We start from the raw sequence: 17,674 nt of genomic DNA, 5'->3' as shown, positions 1-17,674 counted from the left end.
TATTTTTTTTTAACTTTTTTTATTAAGTTAAGATGATTACAAAGTAGTATATGTTCCATTTGACAATCACCCTGCCATGATCAATCACCCTGCTACAACCACTGGTGCTCGACAAGTAAATAATTTAGAAACTTTTCTATTTCACTCTAATTATAGTGTAATGTTATAATTCAGATTTGTTACTATAAAATAAAACAAGTAAAAGAATAAGAGGAAAATAGATATGAAAATAAGAAAGAAATTTGCATTATTTTTAAAATATAAATTTACGATGCTCTCTTAAATTTTATATTTATAAATTTAATAAATATTATATTAAAACTTTAATAAAAACATCAAAATTCTAATAATAAAATATAGTAAAATCATATAATCTTCGTATTTGGTACACAACTCTGATCGAACAAACAATTTAAAAAGACGTCAAGTAAAATAAGAAAGGGTAAACGACACAAATGATCCATCAATTATAGGACGTTATCTTTTTGAATTTCTTAACTATTAAAAATTATAGAAAGATACCAAAATTATAGAACATTGCTTTTGTTAAGTCCCTTAACTAATAAAAATTTAAAAATGGTCACTTCACTGATCATATATTCAAAACTCATCTCTTTCTGTTAAATTATTGGCAAAGACGTTAACTTATTGACTGAAATATGATAAAATCTAATCTCAGAATCGTTTGAGTTATATTTTGTGGATCGACTCTCTACTTATATTATGTTGTCAAATCAATGCTTGAAATATTATGTCATCAGGATAGTACTAAAAGCAACAACAAAACAACACCATATAGTCATGGAAAATTATTTTATGATTTTTAATAATAAGAGTATTCAAAAAGATAATATTTTATAATTGAGGGACCATTTATGTAATTTATCTAATAAGAAAAGAAAGAAAGAGACCACTTCCGTAAATTCATCAAAGAATCAAAAGCCTTGCTTCACTGACGAAAAAGCCATTGATTTGCAGCAATAAATTTCATCCTATTTATTCCCAGATTTATTCTCAGAATACCGCGAAGATCACTGTCACAACCCCATTGCTCTTCCACTTTCGTAAGTCTGGTTCAAGTTCTTTTCCTTTTTCAAAGTCTCCGCCACCTTTGATCCATATACACACATATTTCGTGATGAAAGCACTCATTCTCGTTGGCTTCGAAACACGATTGAGACCTTGACTCTTAGCGTCCCAAACCCTCTGGTGGGTTTTGCTAACAAACCCATGATTCTGCCCCAGGTATATTTTCCCTGCCTTAATTATGTTTTGTTCTTGGTGATCTGTAATGTGTTTAAAATTTTTGTCGGTGGTGATTTTTTCCTGGTTTAATTATGGTATTATATAGATTTTCTTTGTATGTTTGTTTTCGATATTATTTTCAGATTGAAGCTCTGAAAGCTATTGGAGTTAACTGAAGTAGTTTTAGCCATCAATTACCAACCAGAGGTACTATGGCTGAGAATTTTCATGTTGATTCCATTTTGTTATTGATTTTTTTCTTGAAGTTCAGTTTTTGTGATGTTCCATTGATTTGTCATCCTAATTCCTTTTGCAGGTTGCTGAATTTCCTGAAAGAGTTTGAGAAAAAGCTCGACACTAAAATCACCTGCTCGCAAGAGACCGAACCGCTTGGCACAGAAGGTCCTCTTGCTCTGGCTCGAGACAAGTTGATTGACGGCTCCGGTGAGCCTTTTTCGTCCTCAACAGGATGTTATAAGTGAGCATCCGTTAAAAGAAATGATAAACTTTCACAACGGTCATGGAGGAGAAGCTTCCATCATGGTGACCAAGTTAAGGTGATGTACCTTGTTTAGCATTCGTGTTCTCTCTCGAGACTTGGATCGTCTCGCCTTACTGAAAGGATCTTTCTTTTGTTTCAAGGTGGATGAACCATCGAAATATGTTGTAGTCATGGATGAACTACTGGCAAAGTTGAGAAGCCGAAGATATTTGTTGGTAACAAAATTAATGCTGGGATTTACTTGTTGAATCCATCCGTTCTTGACCGGATCCAACTGAGATCGACCTCCATTGAGAAAGAAGTCTTCCCGAATATTGCTGCAGCAAATAAGCTTTATGCATGGTGCTACCTGGGTTCTGGATGGACATTGGACAACCAAGGGATTATATCACTGGCCTGAGATTTTACTTGGACTCGTTGCGTAAGAAATCCCCTCTAACTGGCATCTGGATCACACTTTATCGGGAATGTATTGGTGGACGAGAGTGTTGTAATCGGCGATGGCTGCCTCATTGGACCTGATGTAGCCATTGGCCCTGGATGTGTAATCGAATCTGGGGTAAGGTTGTTGCGATGTTCTGTAATGCGTGGAGTTCGTATAAAGAAGCATTCTTGTGTCTCCAATAGCATTATCGGCTGGCATTCGACTGTCGGAAAGTGGGTACGGTTGGAAAACATGACAATCTTAGGAGAAGATGTTCATATCGGAGATGAAGTTTACAGCAATGGAGGTGTTGTCCTGCCTCACAAGGAGATAAAGTCCAGTATTTTGAAGCCAGAAATTGTCATGTGATCACAAAGTCGAACTCGGGATCAACATTTCATTGACATCAAACTTGGTTGTCTATGTACCCTTTTCTCTGCTTTTCTTTCTTGTTATCGTTACACTTTTACCATTGAGCTCATTCATATGTTCGGTGGTTAGTTAATTGTTGGAAATTAGGGTGAGAACAAGTAGAATTTGAATGAAATTGAATACTAAACAAATTTCCTTAATGTGCAAAGTGCAAAATTTCTCCCATTCTCCAACATTGTCAAAAATTAAGACTGCAAGGAGAAGAAAAGCAAAAAAGATTTACCAGTCAAATAGGAGAAATTGTTGTGTGCTTGTAGGGGAATCCCTTAGACCTCTAGAAAGAGGCTAAGATCCAGAACATGACATGAGATGACATCGCAATTAGAAGCCAAGTGATGAATGCCAACACTATCGATATTTCGAATTGCCTGCATGGGATATGACTTTGAGGCTTGCAGAAACCAAGTCTCTTGCATACGGACTATAACACCAGCTGATGAACATGCAGCCGCCAGTGATAACATAGCTGTGACCTGTACATTCGAGAAGCGGATTAGCCAGGTGACATACAAATCCAGCTGATGAGTTATTCACAGAGTTAAGGTCCATGCAAGAACGACCGACTGAACAAAGAACATTAAGTTGTGCAGATCAAATAAAGAGAAAAAGATCATACAAAATGCATAGGGAGCTCATATAGACTCTGTTTGGTATGAAGGATAGAAAACGAGATGAAAAATTTGTAATCAAAGTTTACATTCAAAACCACTTTCCTACTTTGAAGCTTAATCATTAGATTAATAAATTTCCCATCCTTCATACCAAGCAAATCCCATCAAAGTAAAAGAACCAACTAAATGGAACCTTAGAAGATCAAATATGCATAAAGAAGATTCAAGGTTTCAAGGTTTCAGTTGAACTCTGTACCCACTTTCCTCTAAGGTTCCATTTATACTCATCTCTCTTTATCTAGGAAATAGAAGTATGGGAGATGAGTGTAAATGCTAGGAAGCAAATCCCATCAAAGTAAAAGAACCAACTAAATGGAACCTTAGAAGATCAGATATGCATAAAGAAGATTCAAGGTTACAAGGTTTCAGTTGAACTCTGTACTCAAGTTTATTCAAACCTATATTATACATATGCCTCTTGAATGTCATTCAGACAAATGAATCACTCTGTTACACTGTCACTATTATTAGGAACAAATCTTAAAACAAATGCTCGGGAACCGCTGTTACTGCACTACATTCAGAAAAAATTCATAGATTCTGTTCATTTCCTGCCCTTATGCCTAATAGAAGCACTTAGTCAGTTCTAAACAAGGTTCGGTATTACAAGACAATAATACACTTCAAACGACTAAGCTCCAAATATTACAAATCAGACATGTCTATGATTTCTTGGGCTCCACTATGGCAATAACATTAAAGGATAGATGATTCCTTTCGGCTAAACCAAGTAAATTACCATATGCTAATTTACAGAACTTTGTACTCAAAATCCACTTTCAGAAGAATTCATGGGCTAAACATTTTATGCTATAACCTGTAAATTTACCTGAAAGTATAATTCGAGGCCTCCAGTTTCTCATTCAACAGCCACTACAAACCAAAGGTAGAAATTCTCATACCTTTTACAAGAAACCTTCTAAATTTCCCAACCAGCATATGACAAGTCATAATAACCTTGAGATAAATCGAGCTAAACTTAGACCAAAACTCACTCCTCACACACTTAAATATCCTCCAATAAACCCAAACCAGAATACTAGAGTATCAAAATAGGCCGCATGAATCATTTACAAAATAGTAGGGTCCAAACAAAGTTGAAAGCACACATACACCTTATAAGATGCAAGGTAGCAATCCACAAGTCTAAACGTCAGGCCAATTTCACATTCCATTTTTCCTATTATTTCTACCCAGATAGGATATAACCTTTCATCCACAGTTTTCCCAATTCATGCTAATGTTTGCTTAGATTAATCCGATTCAAACAAATAATTTTAACTAAAATTTTGTAAATGGTTGAACCTGAAAATACTGAAAAACTGCAGCCATAAAGACGATTAAATTGGTCAGTCATAAACCCCCTCCCCCAACCCACACACAAAAAAGGAAACCCACTAAATTTAACAGTGTCAAATTTGAGGCAAACTCAGAAGAAGAAAATTTTTGAAGTACCAGAACGCAGTGTAGGTAAGAAACCAGAGGCAGAGACCATGATGCAATAGAAGCAGCAGCAAATGCACTTTGCGTTATCCTTAGTGTTAACCCACTCACGGTTCCTGGACTCCCGATCAACTCCTGCATCTTCTCCCTTCAAGCTAAAGCTCCCAACCCTCTCCCCCTAAAATCGAAGGTCCCTTTTTTTCAGAAAAGGGAAAGAAACCCAAGAATCTTAAAGTGCTTCCATTAATGGGTTACTCAATTCCAGAGTCCAATCAGCTTCGTTTTTTAAACATTTTAAGGAAGTGGGAGATTTTGGAGTTTGACCAAATTGAAAAATCAAAATCGTGTGATTTAAGAAATTCCCAGAAATTATATGATTCGCAGATCATGATTAGCAGAATTATATGAATAAAATAGTTCAAAAACCCAAGTTTTTTATTTGTACAAAGAAACCACGTTTTGATGTTAGATTTCCCCCAACAAACATTTAAGATACTTCAATGGTTTTATTTTTATTTAGTTATTAATTATTTTAAATAAATTAACTAGAATCCAAATAAGTTTGATGTATTAGGTGTCATGAATACATGATAACAAATAACAATTGTATATCTTGAAAAATGTACCATATTACATTATTTTATGAAATAAGATCTAATTATATCTTGTAAAAGTTTATAATTTTATATTAATCAAATATCATTTGATGAATGTAAATCGATGATTATGATACACACTTGAAAAAGAAAAAAAATTATCAATAAAAAAGAAGTGGATAATGTGAATTATAAATTTTAATTTTAATCATCTATTTACTTTAGTCAATAATCCTTAATTAGTGTAAAATTATTTTAATTTTATAATATAAGTGGAGTATATTCATTAATTTCAAATTAAAAGATAAAATAAAAAAATTATCTAAGTTTTCGTTTAATTTGATTTGATTTATTCACTTATTTATTTTGATGTGAAATTGTCTTCAAATTTATGTTCTCGTAGTTTTATTTTTGGTATGTATTATTTATTTTTTGAATGACTGGTGTGTATTATTTTAATCACCTGAGTCTTTAGCTGTTAACTATCGTTAATTTGATAACGTGTCATGTTAGTAAAAATGACTAATCTTAATTTGACCTATAAATTTTAAACAAAATATTAATTTGACCCATAAACTTTAAATAAAATATCAATTTAACCCATAAATCAAGTCAAAACCCCTTATCGTCGGTCGTCGATTATTATCATCAACGGTTACCGTCGAAACAAAGCCTATAGATCCTGATCATGTTACTATTGGTGCATTATTTAACTATAATTCAACAATCTCATAAGTATATTTTATCTTAGTAAATATTAAAATTTCGAATATCGAGAAGGGTGTTTTTGAGACAAATTGAATACTTAAATTCTTTGCACATGAACTCCTGTTGTATTCTGCAATGAATTGTTTAACTTCACCAAATCGTTATTTTAACTCTTAGCGATGAATGTCTATCCCTATAAACAAGACCCCATTCCTCCTCGGTTCTCTATGGCAAAAATGGCTGAGACAGTCCGACACTTTGAGATCAACACCGGAGCAAAGATCCCCTCTCTTGGGCTGGGAACCGCGAAGGTAGCTCCTGGCGTAGTAGCTGCGGCTATTAAGGTATATATTATCAATTATTAAAAAATATTATGAATAAATATTATTTTGTAATCATCCTAAAATATTAAAAATAAAATTGAAACATGTGTGTTTTTTTTCCTTCTTAATATGCAGCTTGGGTACCGTCATTTTGATTGGGTACCATCAAAACAACGTGGACGGGGTGTTTCATGCAAACTCTAATGACGCAGCTATAGGGGTGATCGCATTGGACCAGCACGGAATGGTTGTGGGTGGGCTTGCACGTAAACTCAATCCTCCGATTACTTCGAAAGCAGCTGAAGCCTTGGCTTTTATCCATGGGTTCAGGTTCTCCATTGAAAATGGATGGAATCAAGTAATCTTTAAAGGCGATGCTATTTCATATTGTTATTGTAACAATAACAATAACAATATGCAGCTTGTAATGATCAATTGATCTAATAATGCCTATAATTTATAATTATACAATTTAAAATAATTAAATCAATCGATCATTGATATAATTAAGAACGAACGTAAAATTTCATATTGAAGGGATAAACTTTTCAGAATTGAAACTTTTTTAATGGCAGTTTGCTCCATGTTCTCGAAAATCTCCGTAAGTTACCTTGATCACATAATCTATTAGAACATACATTTAAGGCATTCGAGAAAGTAGCAAATATAACCACTTAAGTCCAGGATTTTTAATGAGAACAATATTTCCTTAAATCGATTTAACTAAAAGTTAAATAATTATTTATAGCTTCTAAAGGTTTTATATCAGTGAATGATGTTTATGTACTTTGTCTTGCACTTTAATTTAACATATGAGATATTATGTTTTCTTTCTTGGATGAAATACACCTGGTATGTATTAAAGAATGAATTTTCTCCTTCTAAACACTACAATTTAGTCTAACTAAAAAACTGTTACAAGCATATTATTGATCATTAAATATCGGATGAAATAATGACGTGAGTTTATATAATAATGATTTTAATCTTCTCGGGTCTATGTCATTTGTAATAGATTAGTTTAATTTTTTTTTTACTTTGTTTAATCGACGGTGATCTCAGTTTTAATGTTGATTATCGACGGTTTATTCTCTTTTTTTTCTTTATTTTCTTTTAGTTTTTGGATAAGAATAATTTTGTATTTGTGACACCTTTTTTTTCTCTGTCTTCATGGCATGTTTTTTATCTTTTTTCTCGATCGTTTGGTTATTCCTTTTATTTTATATTTTTTTAGTTGAATTTAATGATGTCACGGCTAATTAAGATGACACTTATTTGTAATCATGTTGATCTTCCATGCTATAAACCTTCATATTGAATTTAGATATGCAATTCTGCGTCATAGATAGTTTCTCACGATACTCGGATATGATTTGTGGTTTTTGATTGTCTTTCGATAGTTTAATATCCCTTTTTGTGGTTCAGTTATTGATGCAGTTAGATTTGTTCGTATATATTTTTCGTTTGAGTCTTTTGGTTGAGTTTTTTACATTTCCGTGTATGGTCCATATGTGGTCTAAAATGACTAGTTTCAATGTTATAGAAGAATATTCAAATTGTGTATTTAATTTACGATGTTAGTTATAAAACCTTACTATAATTTTGAATATCTTCACTTTTAAATAATACTAGTTGCTTCTATTAAAAAAAAATTAATCCACTAAAATTTATGCATTCTATTAATTTGATATTATTTTAAATAGTTTGATAAATTTAATAATTTATATTTAAAATCTGTGAATTTAATCTTTTTCTTCTTCTTTTAAATTCTATCTTCTCGTATTAATAACTTATATTTAAAAATTCTGTGAATTTAATCTTTTCTTCTTCTTTTAAATTATATCTTCTCGTATTAATGTTACTACCTCTGGCTCACTATTATTAATCTTTTAAAAATCAAAGTTTTAAAAATTTGACAATGATTATTTTAAATATTTTTATACCATTAAATTTTATAAAAATATATATTTAAAAACTACTTGATTTAACTAACAGGGTTAGTCCAAATGGTAAGCAGCTTGATATCGCTTATATAAGGTCTCAGGTTTGAGTCCTTATGTATGTATAAAATCTCTGTTAGGAGACTCACCCATCAAAGTTGGGTGTGCGATCCGGGTCGGTCTAGATTAATTAGGACGCAGTCTTGGGATTGGAGGACAACAAAAAAAAAACCTACTTGATTCAAAGTTTTTAAGATATATTTTTCATATTTTTATGGATAATAAAATTTAAATAATAATGAGTTAAAATTAACAAAATTAACAAAAAAAAGTTAACAGTGGATAAATTTAAGGAGACATAAAAGTATTATTTTCTTGGTATAATAAGAGTTTAACATGATTTTTTTTACACATTTATGACATATTGCATTATTCAATTGTTATTTTGACACAATGGACTTGTGTTTGATTTGACAGCATTGTGAAAAATGACTACATTGTGAAAAAATGACTAATTAATGAAATTGTTGAGTTTGAAGAGCTAAATTTATTAAATTACTTTAAATTACGATTAAACTGATGGATTATATAAATTTTAATTAATTTATTTTAAAGTTTACAAAATCTTTAAAGATTTTTAAATAAAAGAATTAAAGTTTAATTTTACTTGATTTCAAAATTAATAAGGCATGATGTCAAAAAAAAGTTCCTAATATTTATCAAGATGGTAATTTTGGTCTTTATTATTTTTTTGAGCATTTTGACTCCTTATATTTTATTTTAAGATAAAAATACTCTCAACATTTGATTGAATAGTAACTTTAACCCATATTCTTTGTTTAGAGCATTTTTGCTTTCTAACATTTTATTTGAGGGTAAAAACTTTCTATTTTTTAATGTTAATCATTTATTAATTAATAAATTATATTTATGGAGAAACTTTTTACTTCGAAATAAAATATTAATAAACGTTGAGAATTAATTTTAATTAATAAAGAGTAATTGGTCCCAAAAAGGTTGTGGGCCAAGGCTGCTTCCCAACTCAGTCGTATATGGGATCATGCTTATAACCCGTGAAAAAAAATATCCCATACAAAAGGTTTAAAGACTTTATCATGTGAAAAACATTTGTTCAAGGGACACCCACTACATAGTTTTCCTTTCCATTTCTATTAACGTCATAGTTCTGATTTTTTTTTTCAAGGGGAAAATGTGATAAAATAGGGATTTCTTTACTTCTTTTTAAAGATCAGACTGAAAAAAAATGAAACTATTAAAAATTATTTTTATAATTGTTACAGTTTTGTGATTTAATTTTTTAAATCGAACCCGAGATAGTTAGAACGAAACTCACTTAAAACAACGGTTAAAATGAAGATCTACGGTGACAGGATGAGAGATTCAATTTGTGTAGAACTCACCTTTTTTCCATTCATAAGATGACGAAGAGTAAGAAATATAATTTGAATAGATTTCTTTCTATGCAATTTTCCTTTATAAATAATTAATTTATTTTCATAAATAGATATTAGGAATTAGGATTTAATAGCAAGTTGATTAAATCTTAAATTCTGATAGTGAATTTTAATTTTTCCAAGTTACTAATGTGTTTTCATTATTACAATAACTATACATTAAATTGATAAATATATAAATATTGAAAGCTAAAAATATTATTAGGTCAATTATTTAACTATCACATTATCTTCTGTTAAAATTTAACGGTACAATTTACTCTAGTAATAAATACATAATTTTTAAATTCAAATAAAGAAAATAAAATCTTACTAATACTATAACTATGAATGTAGTTTATCATATATCGTTGATTAGGGAAGGGCATGGGTCGGGTTAGATTTTTGGTCCACCCGACCCGACCTGAGAATAAGGAGTCTTCCACCCGAGACTTGACTCGACCAAAACAAATTTTCACCCGACCCGACCTGAAATAATAAAAAATTATTTTTATTCAATAAAAACAGTGACTTAATTGAAAAAAATTAATATATAGAGGTGTATTATTATAATTATTCCTAAATTTATATGATAAAATTATATATTTTTTCGGGTCGGGTCGAAGTTTTTTCACCCTAAACCCGACCGCGACCCGAACTCAACTTTTAAAAAAATTTCGACCCAATCGGATCGGGTCGGAACCTGTCGGGTTCGCGGTCCCATGCACATCCCTATCGGTGATCACGATTTACAACCATTCGAACAGATATATGTGTTATCTGTCCGCGTCTCATTCATCAACTTCATCTTGGCAACCTCCCCTTGATGCTCAGTATATAAAACGACTCCACGGATGATTGATTGTGTGGTGAAAATGGCTCAGGCAATTAGATATTTTGAGCTCAATACTGGGGCTAAGATTCCCTCTGTTGGCCTCGGAACATGGCAGGCTGCTCCCGGCGTCGTCGGCAATGCCGTTTCCGTTGCTATTAAGGTACTCAATCTCCATGCTGCCTGAGTGTCTTCTCTTAACCACGCTCAAGTACTATATGGATTTCGGCTCTCGAGTAAACAATTTATAGCCATGTTTCTGTTTGCACTGTTTTTAATGCAGCATGGCTACCGGCATATCGATTGTGCTCAAGTCTATGCCAACGAGAAAGAGGTAATTCATGAATCGGTGGCTCGAGTTTCGGTGTTCGCCGTAGCTACATATCTAACTTAATGCCTTGATTTGCTCATGCAGATTGGTTCTGTTCTGAAGAAGCTCCTTGACGATCGAGTGGTGAAACGTGAAGAGCTTTGGATCACCTCCAAGCTATGGTTTGTCTCGATTCCGATATCGTTTCCAAAGTGTGTTTTGTCTCAATATTCTGTGTTTTCTTCAGGAACACTAATCATGTACCGGAGGATGTAGCGGAGGCATTAAATGGTACTCTGCAGGATTTGCAGCTGGACTATGTAGATCTCTACCTAGTAAGTATAAAGGCAACCATACCTAATTTTGTAAATGTTTTCGTACTGAAAATGACGATTCTTAAAACATTGGAAGATTCATTGGCCCGTCAGCATGAGAAAGGAGGCGGTTGGCATGGAACACAAGGACCTAACACAACCCGACATACCCACTACATGGAGAGCGATGGAGGCTCTCTATGACTCCCGCAAGACTCGAGCTATCGGAGTAAGCAATTTCTCTTCCAAGAAGCTCGGAGATCTGTTGGAGGTGGCTCGCGTTCCTCCTGCCGTGGTTCAAGTCGAATGCCATCCCGTATGGCAACAGGCTAAGCTACACGCATTATGTAAATCCAAGGGAATTCATTTGACTGTGAGTATCCATGCTTCCCCGTGTAACCTGGAAGTGGACTCGGATGGTTGTCGGATACGGTTGTGTATTCGACACCCGCGTTGCCTTCTGCTAACAAACAAACTAATACTTAAGAATGTTTGTTGCTTGCCATTGTTTCAGGGGTACTCACCATTGGGGTCCCCAGGCACAGGAAGTGTGAAGAAAGAAGTCCTGAAGCATCCAGTGCTGAATGTGGTTGCAGAGAAACTGGGGAAGTCCCCTGCTCAAGTTGCTCTACGTTGGGGGCTGCAGATGGGTCACAGTGTTTTGCCTAAGAGCACAAATGAAGAGAGGATAGAACAGAACTTTGACGTTTTCGATTGGTCCATACCGGAAGACTTGTTCGCCAAGTTTTCCGAAATCGAGCAGGCAAGCTACGTATATTGATTCAATTCCATGCATATGTTGACACTCAATTCAATTGTATTACTGATTTCATGCATTTTTTTGGGATTATGATCCAGGTGAGGCTGATCCAACCCTACGTTTTCGTGCACGAAACTTATGGTGCATATAGAAGCGTTGAGGAACTATGGGATGGGGAGGTCTGAAGAGGTATCACGAGTCGTTTCATAATTAAATAAGAAAATGCTTTAGCATTTCGAATGATGCTGGTATTCAGTGCAAGTTTGTTTAAGGTAAACAACGCACATTTGGATGGATTAAGGGTTTTGGGTTTCATTTTGTCTGAAATCATGTTTATCCAATAATTAGTTAGTCTAGTATGTCATATGTTCAAATCTTGATATTGTGGATAAAAATTAGGTTGGAATAGTAACCCAAAATCTCATTTTGAAATTTGGAGTAAAAATCTCATTTTAGATCCGATCCAACACACTAAAAAAAAAAATTTTAGTCGCCGGATAGATAGATAATTAAAAAAAGGGTAAACTACACGAGTAACAATTTAAATATTGTTAGATTTTATTTTGACCATCATATTTTTATTTAATCGAATAAAAATAAATTTAACCATCGAATTAAAAGGTGTCATGGGTCGTTGGTGACACATGACAAGTGTCATTAATCAATTGGAGGACTAAATTAATTTTAGTTTAACCCAGGTAGAAGGGGCAAGGAGGGAATTAACCAACCCATAGGTGAAGAAGCAAGCTCCAAACCATTGGCTTAAGGCAACCATTTGGTATACTTTAAACAACAAATAATATATATCTTGTATATTAGTATGTAAATACTTTACTCAAAATTAATAATATTTTATATATCTTAAATTTTGAAATAACTTTTAATTTTGGCTTAACTTATTAAATATATTTTATTTTTATGTTAATGTAAAAATATATATTTTATCTTTATTTTCACTTAAAAATATTTTATTCTTATTTCAACTTAAAAATATATTTTATTGTTATCTTAACTTCTAAAAAATGTTTTTTAAATATCTTAGCTTAAAATATATATTTTTTATTAAAAATAATTTATTCTTAAATTAAATATATTTTCACGTAAGATATTTTAAAAATATATTTTTAGAAGTTAAGTTAATAAATTTATTTTTAATTTAAAATAAGAATAAAATATATTTTAAGTGAACATAAGAATAATATATATATATATATTAAATAATAATAAAATATTGGATATGTTTTAAGTTAAGATATTTAAAAATATATATTTTTAAAAATTTTGATAAGAATAAAATGTATTTTTAAGTGAATATAAAGATAAAATATATATTTTTATATTAAAAAAACAAAATATATTTAATAAGTTAAGAAAAAAAACAAAATATATTTAATAAGATAATAAAAGATATTTTTAATTTTAAGATATATAAAATTATTATTAATTTTGAGGGAAGTATTTACATACTAAAATGCAATATATATATTATTTGTTAACTAAAGTATATCTAATTTGTTGCCTACTTTTTTATTTATGGGTCTTTGGTTGGATTCCCCTTTTACCTTCTTATGTGTGGATTTATTTTCATTCAATCAAATGGTGAAAGAATATATAAGGATAAATTTATTTTATTTTATTGAAATTAGGATTAAATTAAAAGAATATGTAACGCCCTCAATCCGAACCTGACCTGGAAACGAGTCCAAGATGTCACATTGCCTTTTTAAAACCATATTCTTACAAATTTTCAAAACATATGAACCTATATTAAGAAAATACGATCATATATTGTTCAATTGTGTTTGTTATAAAATTTTGAGATAAAAACTTATTTATGAACAGTAAATACGTATGAACAATGCTACAATGCATCGATGTACTGCTACAATATTGCTACAGTGATTTTCGTAAAACATACATAAAACTCATAAAAATTTAATCGTTCATTACTATACATTTACATTTACATTTACATAAATACGTTTAAAAATTAGAAAACTTATTCATATGATTTTACAAACCAATTAGAGCATATCATATTCAAATCTTTATTACATGCCAACCACTATAATTATTACAAAATACATACTATTAACTTCTTTTCTGATCTGATCTTTGGAAATGAGAAACTGACCTGTCTTGCATAACTTTTATCAATCTTTTTCTTCTCAAAACCTACGTGTGAAACAATCACACGTTAAGTCATAGACTTAGTGAGGCATATAAACATATAATGGAAACCATAAAACATTTCATAAATAAATACACTTAACCTCATATATTTCATATCAAATGCATGAGCATTTATTACGATCATATCATATAAAACATATATTATTTCTATAACATATACCCACATGCACATATACCCTGATTAACACGTTTAACATTTCATATTCATTATACTTATTAAATCTCTTTATTAGCCCATGTATACTATTGAGAACTGAAGGTATGTGAGTACATTGAGGTTGTGCACTAATGCTGTCACCACATCTCGTATAAATTCCCACTAGGGGCACTGAATATTTGTCCCGAAAGATCGCGTAGAAATGTCCCGGAGGACCACTATGTTCCAAAGGACCACTATGTCCCGAAGGATCACATATCACATATGTCCCGAAGGACCACTCCTTAAGAACCATATACATAATACAATGGACCAAATAAGTGTACCGAAGTACCATAAACATCTTCCACATAATTACATATATGTCCCGAAGGACCAAGTAGAATTATCCCGAATGACAGCGTAGACCCTCGACTCTTGGCATTAAAACTATACTTATATCTCTCGTATCATATAACATGGGCATTTTTCTTTTGCTTTATATATTCATGTACTCATATCATTGCTCTTATGATCACATATTACATGTGCATATAATCACGTAGTTTCCATTCATGTAATTCATGTCACTTTCCATATGAATTCATATCCATATATCACATAGCTCGTATCACTTTGCGTGAATTCACATAAACATATATATCATTTGATTCATGTTTTATTCTTATATCATATATATATATATATATATATATACATCATCTATGTTCCATCACTTAATCTCATATCATATAACATATATCACATAGCACATAAAAACATGTCAGACATAGCTTGTCATTTATCAATACCACATATAACATACATCAATTTCTATGCTAATGCACACATAATAATCACATAGCATTTTAGAAGTTACTTCTTACCATAGTAACTCCATCAATGGCTCATCGCAAGCCAATGTTTGTTCAATAACCTAAGTACAAATTAAATTGTACTCACATTAGCCTTGCTTGCTTTGATTCAATCCTAACTCTTCGATTGTTCCATAACTCGTTTAGGCTCAATATCTATATAAATATAATTTTCAAGACAATTATAAGAAGCCTAAACCTTATAATTCAATACTAATAACTCGAACTAATTTAATAACCCAAAAATTCAGTTTTCCTTTAGGGGTGTACCGATGCACTATGGATGCATCGGTACACAAAATAGCTTCGAAATTCCCATGCATCGATGCATTCCTTAATGTATCGATGCACCTTCAAAATTTGTCTTAGTGCATCGGTACATACTCATAGTGTATCGATGCACCTGTCCAAAATAGTCCGAAATTCATCAATACTTCACCCAAATTTTCATGTATAAAATCCTTATCATGCTACTAAATTCATCTATAACAACTTTAACCAATTCCTATCATTCCAACACCCTATAATCTTCTATATTTCGTCCAAATTCTTAAAGCTAAAAATCATACCAAATTTTCCATGTTATCCAAACTTGATTCTAACACTTCTAACTTCTTATTCTCATAGATGACAAGTCAAATTCATCCTCCAAATTCATTTAAACATTCTTATTCAAAATTTCACTTAAAACCCCATTTTCTTTAATCTTTCATAACTTCTTTATCTTCTGATTTTAAGACAAATTAAGATTTCCTTAAGCTTAATTATCATCTAAGGATCAAAACCCAACCTTTAATTGAACAAATAATCAACTAATTAGAAAACTTACCTTTGCTTGGAACCTCATGTTGGAGAAGAGAAGAAGATGAAGATGGGAGAAATGTCTGGAAATTTAATTCCCAACATATGCTCCACATGGGTATTATAATACCCATTAATTATTATTTTATTATTTCCTTTGTTCAATGACCATTTTGCCCTTTATTTCCTTTGATAATTACTAAAAACTTTTAGGAAATACTTTCAAATAAATCATTGAACCTTTCAACTTTTCCACTTTAATCACCAAATTCTGAAATTTTACAATTTAATCACTAACCCATAGTTTGGGATGTTACAAATCTCCCCTCATTTTAAGAAAATTCGTCCTCAAAATTTCATTGTACCTCTTGATAAGAACATATCTTCTAATGTTCTGATGTTACTTCCCTTACTTAATCTTTCTTATCATTATTAAAAACTTGCTTTTCAATCTTTTAGACTTTCAACTTCCTTTTCCCTTTATACGTTCATTTACTGTCATTTATTATAAATCAGTAACAAATAATCTCAATTTTTCTATATTTTCTCTTATATTCTGCATTTTCCTTTGACCTTTCTATAATTCCATATAATATCACTCATCACGTAAACAATAACATCCAATCCTTACTACTCAATATTATGAATTAATTGATTTACTTCATTCTTCTTTAATTGTTTTACACCATAAACCAAATCTTTACTCATTCCTTAATTCTTGTCTATATTACAATACACAAAAAAAATTATATAATCTCACGCACTTGTTCAAGGAATAATTACCCTTTTATAACAAAGGTGCTAACATACTTCAATCCTTCAATTACCTTTTATTTAATACATCTATATCATATCCCTTATCATATAGATAGTAACATCAATTCTTATTACTCAAAATCCCAAATCATTCATTTTTATCAGAAGTCTCTAATTACCAACTTTTATTCTATTATTATTAATCTATATCTTAATTTCCTTAATATTTATGAATCATTCTTTATCTCTCTGTCCACATCCACTTGACCAAGAAACATAACCTTAAATCCTCATTACAGATGATTAATACATACACTTTGCCAAAATCCAACAATTTTTCATATAGTCTTACGAACATTTTTTTATACTAACTCATACTTTATACCTCATCATAATCCTTGTCATACTTGAGCTTTTAAACTTCATTATTTAATTTCCTTAGTCCTTCATTCCTTCACAAATCTAAATCTCCTTACAACCTATATCATATCTTTTTCTCAGACTCTCAAACCCCTTTCATATCGCTTATACTTATCCCTGATTATTGATCTTCATCGCATCTTTGTAACTTTGATAATTCCCTTTATTTATACAAAACCTTTTCCTTTACCATCTCTTGTACTGATAATTTCTTCTTTAATCTTATACAAATACTTATTTCTTTGCCTACATCATATCTATATGATTATAATACACCATCAAATCCATATTCACATCATACTTGATTAACTCACTTTATCTTTTCTTTCAATCTTATAACTTTATCTCCTTTACTCTTACAACTGTTCAATCTAGAACATAAACTTTGATCATTAATCATATACACCATTTCCAATCAGAATTATCTCAACAATGGTTTACTTAACTTATCAAATCCATATTCATTCTTGCACCATGTAATTTCCATTGTTTAAACTCAACATTCTAATTTTCTTCATCTACATTCTCCACTTTAGAAT

General features: G+C 31.2%; 1 protein-coding gene and 2 pseudogenes across 1 annotated transcript; 2 read left to right on the top strand and 1 right to left on the bottom strand.

Annotated features, from left to right (window-relative positions):
- Positions 1 to 1,138: 1,138 nt before the first annotated feature.
- LOC120137383 lies at positions 1,139 to 2,564 on the top strand (annotated as a pseudogene).
- A 272-nt stretch (positions 2,565 to 2,836) lies between these two features.
- LOC120137308 lies at positions 2,837 to 5,029 on the bottom strand (annotated as a pseudogene).
- A 5,550-nt stretch (positions 5,030 to 10,579) lies between these two features.
- LOC120137381 (NADPH-dependent aldo-keto reductase, chloroplastic-like) lies at positions 10,580 to 12,297 on the top strand. Its single transcript, XM_039153141.1, has 7 exons — positions 10,580 to 10,733; positions 10,854 to 10,904; positions 10,986 to 11,062; positions 11,128 to 11,215; positions 11,292 to 11,567; positions 11,709 to 11,957; positions 12,053 to 12,297. The coding sequence occupies exons 1-7, from the start codon at positions 10,593 to 10,595 to the stop codon at positions 12,137 to 12,139; spliced, it is 969 nt and encodes a 322-aa protein (XP_039009072.1). The 5' UTR covers positions 10,580 to 10,592; the 3' UTR covers positions 12,140 to 12,297.
- Positions 12,298 to 17,674: the final 5,377 nt, after the last annotated feature.

This window comes from Hibiscus syriacus, unplaced genomic scaffold (assembly GCF_006381635.1).
Source record: "Hibiscus syriacus cultivar Baekdansim isolate YM2019G1 unplaced genomic scaffold, ASM638163v2 tig00110656_pilon, whole genome shotgun sequence".
Lineage (NCBI taxonomy): Eukaryota > Viridiplantae > Streptophyta > Magnoliopsida > Malvales > Malvaceae > Hibiscus > Hibiscus syriacus.
Note: the sequence above shows the minus strand (reverse complement) of the source record. Positions and strands in the feature narration are given on the sequence as shown.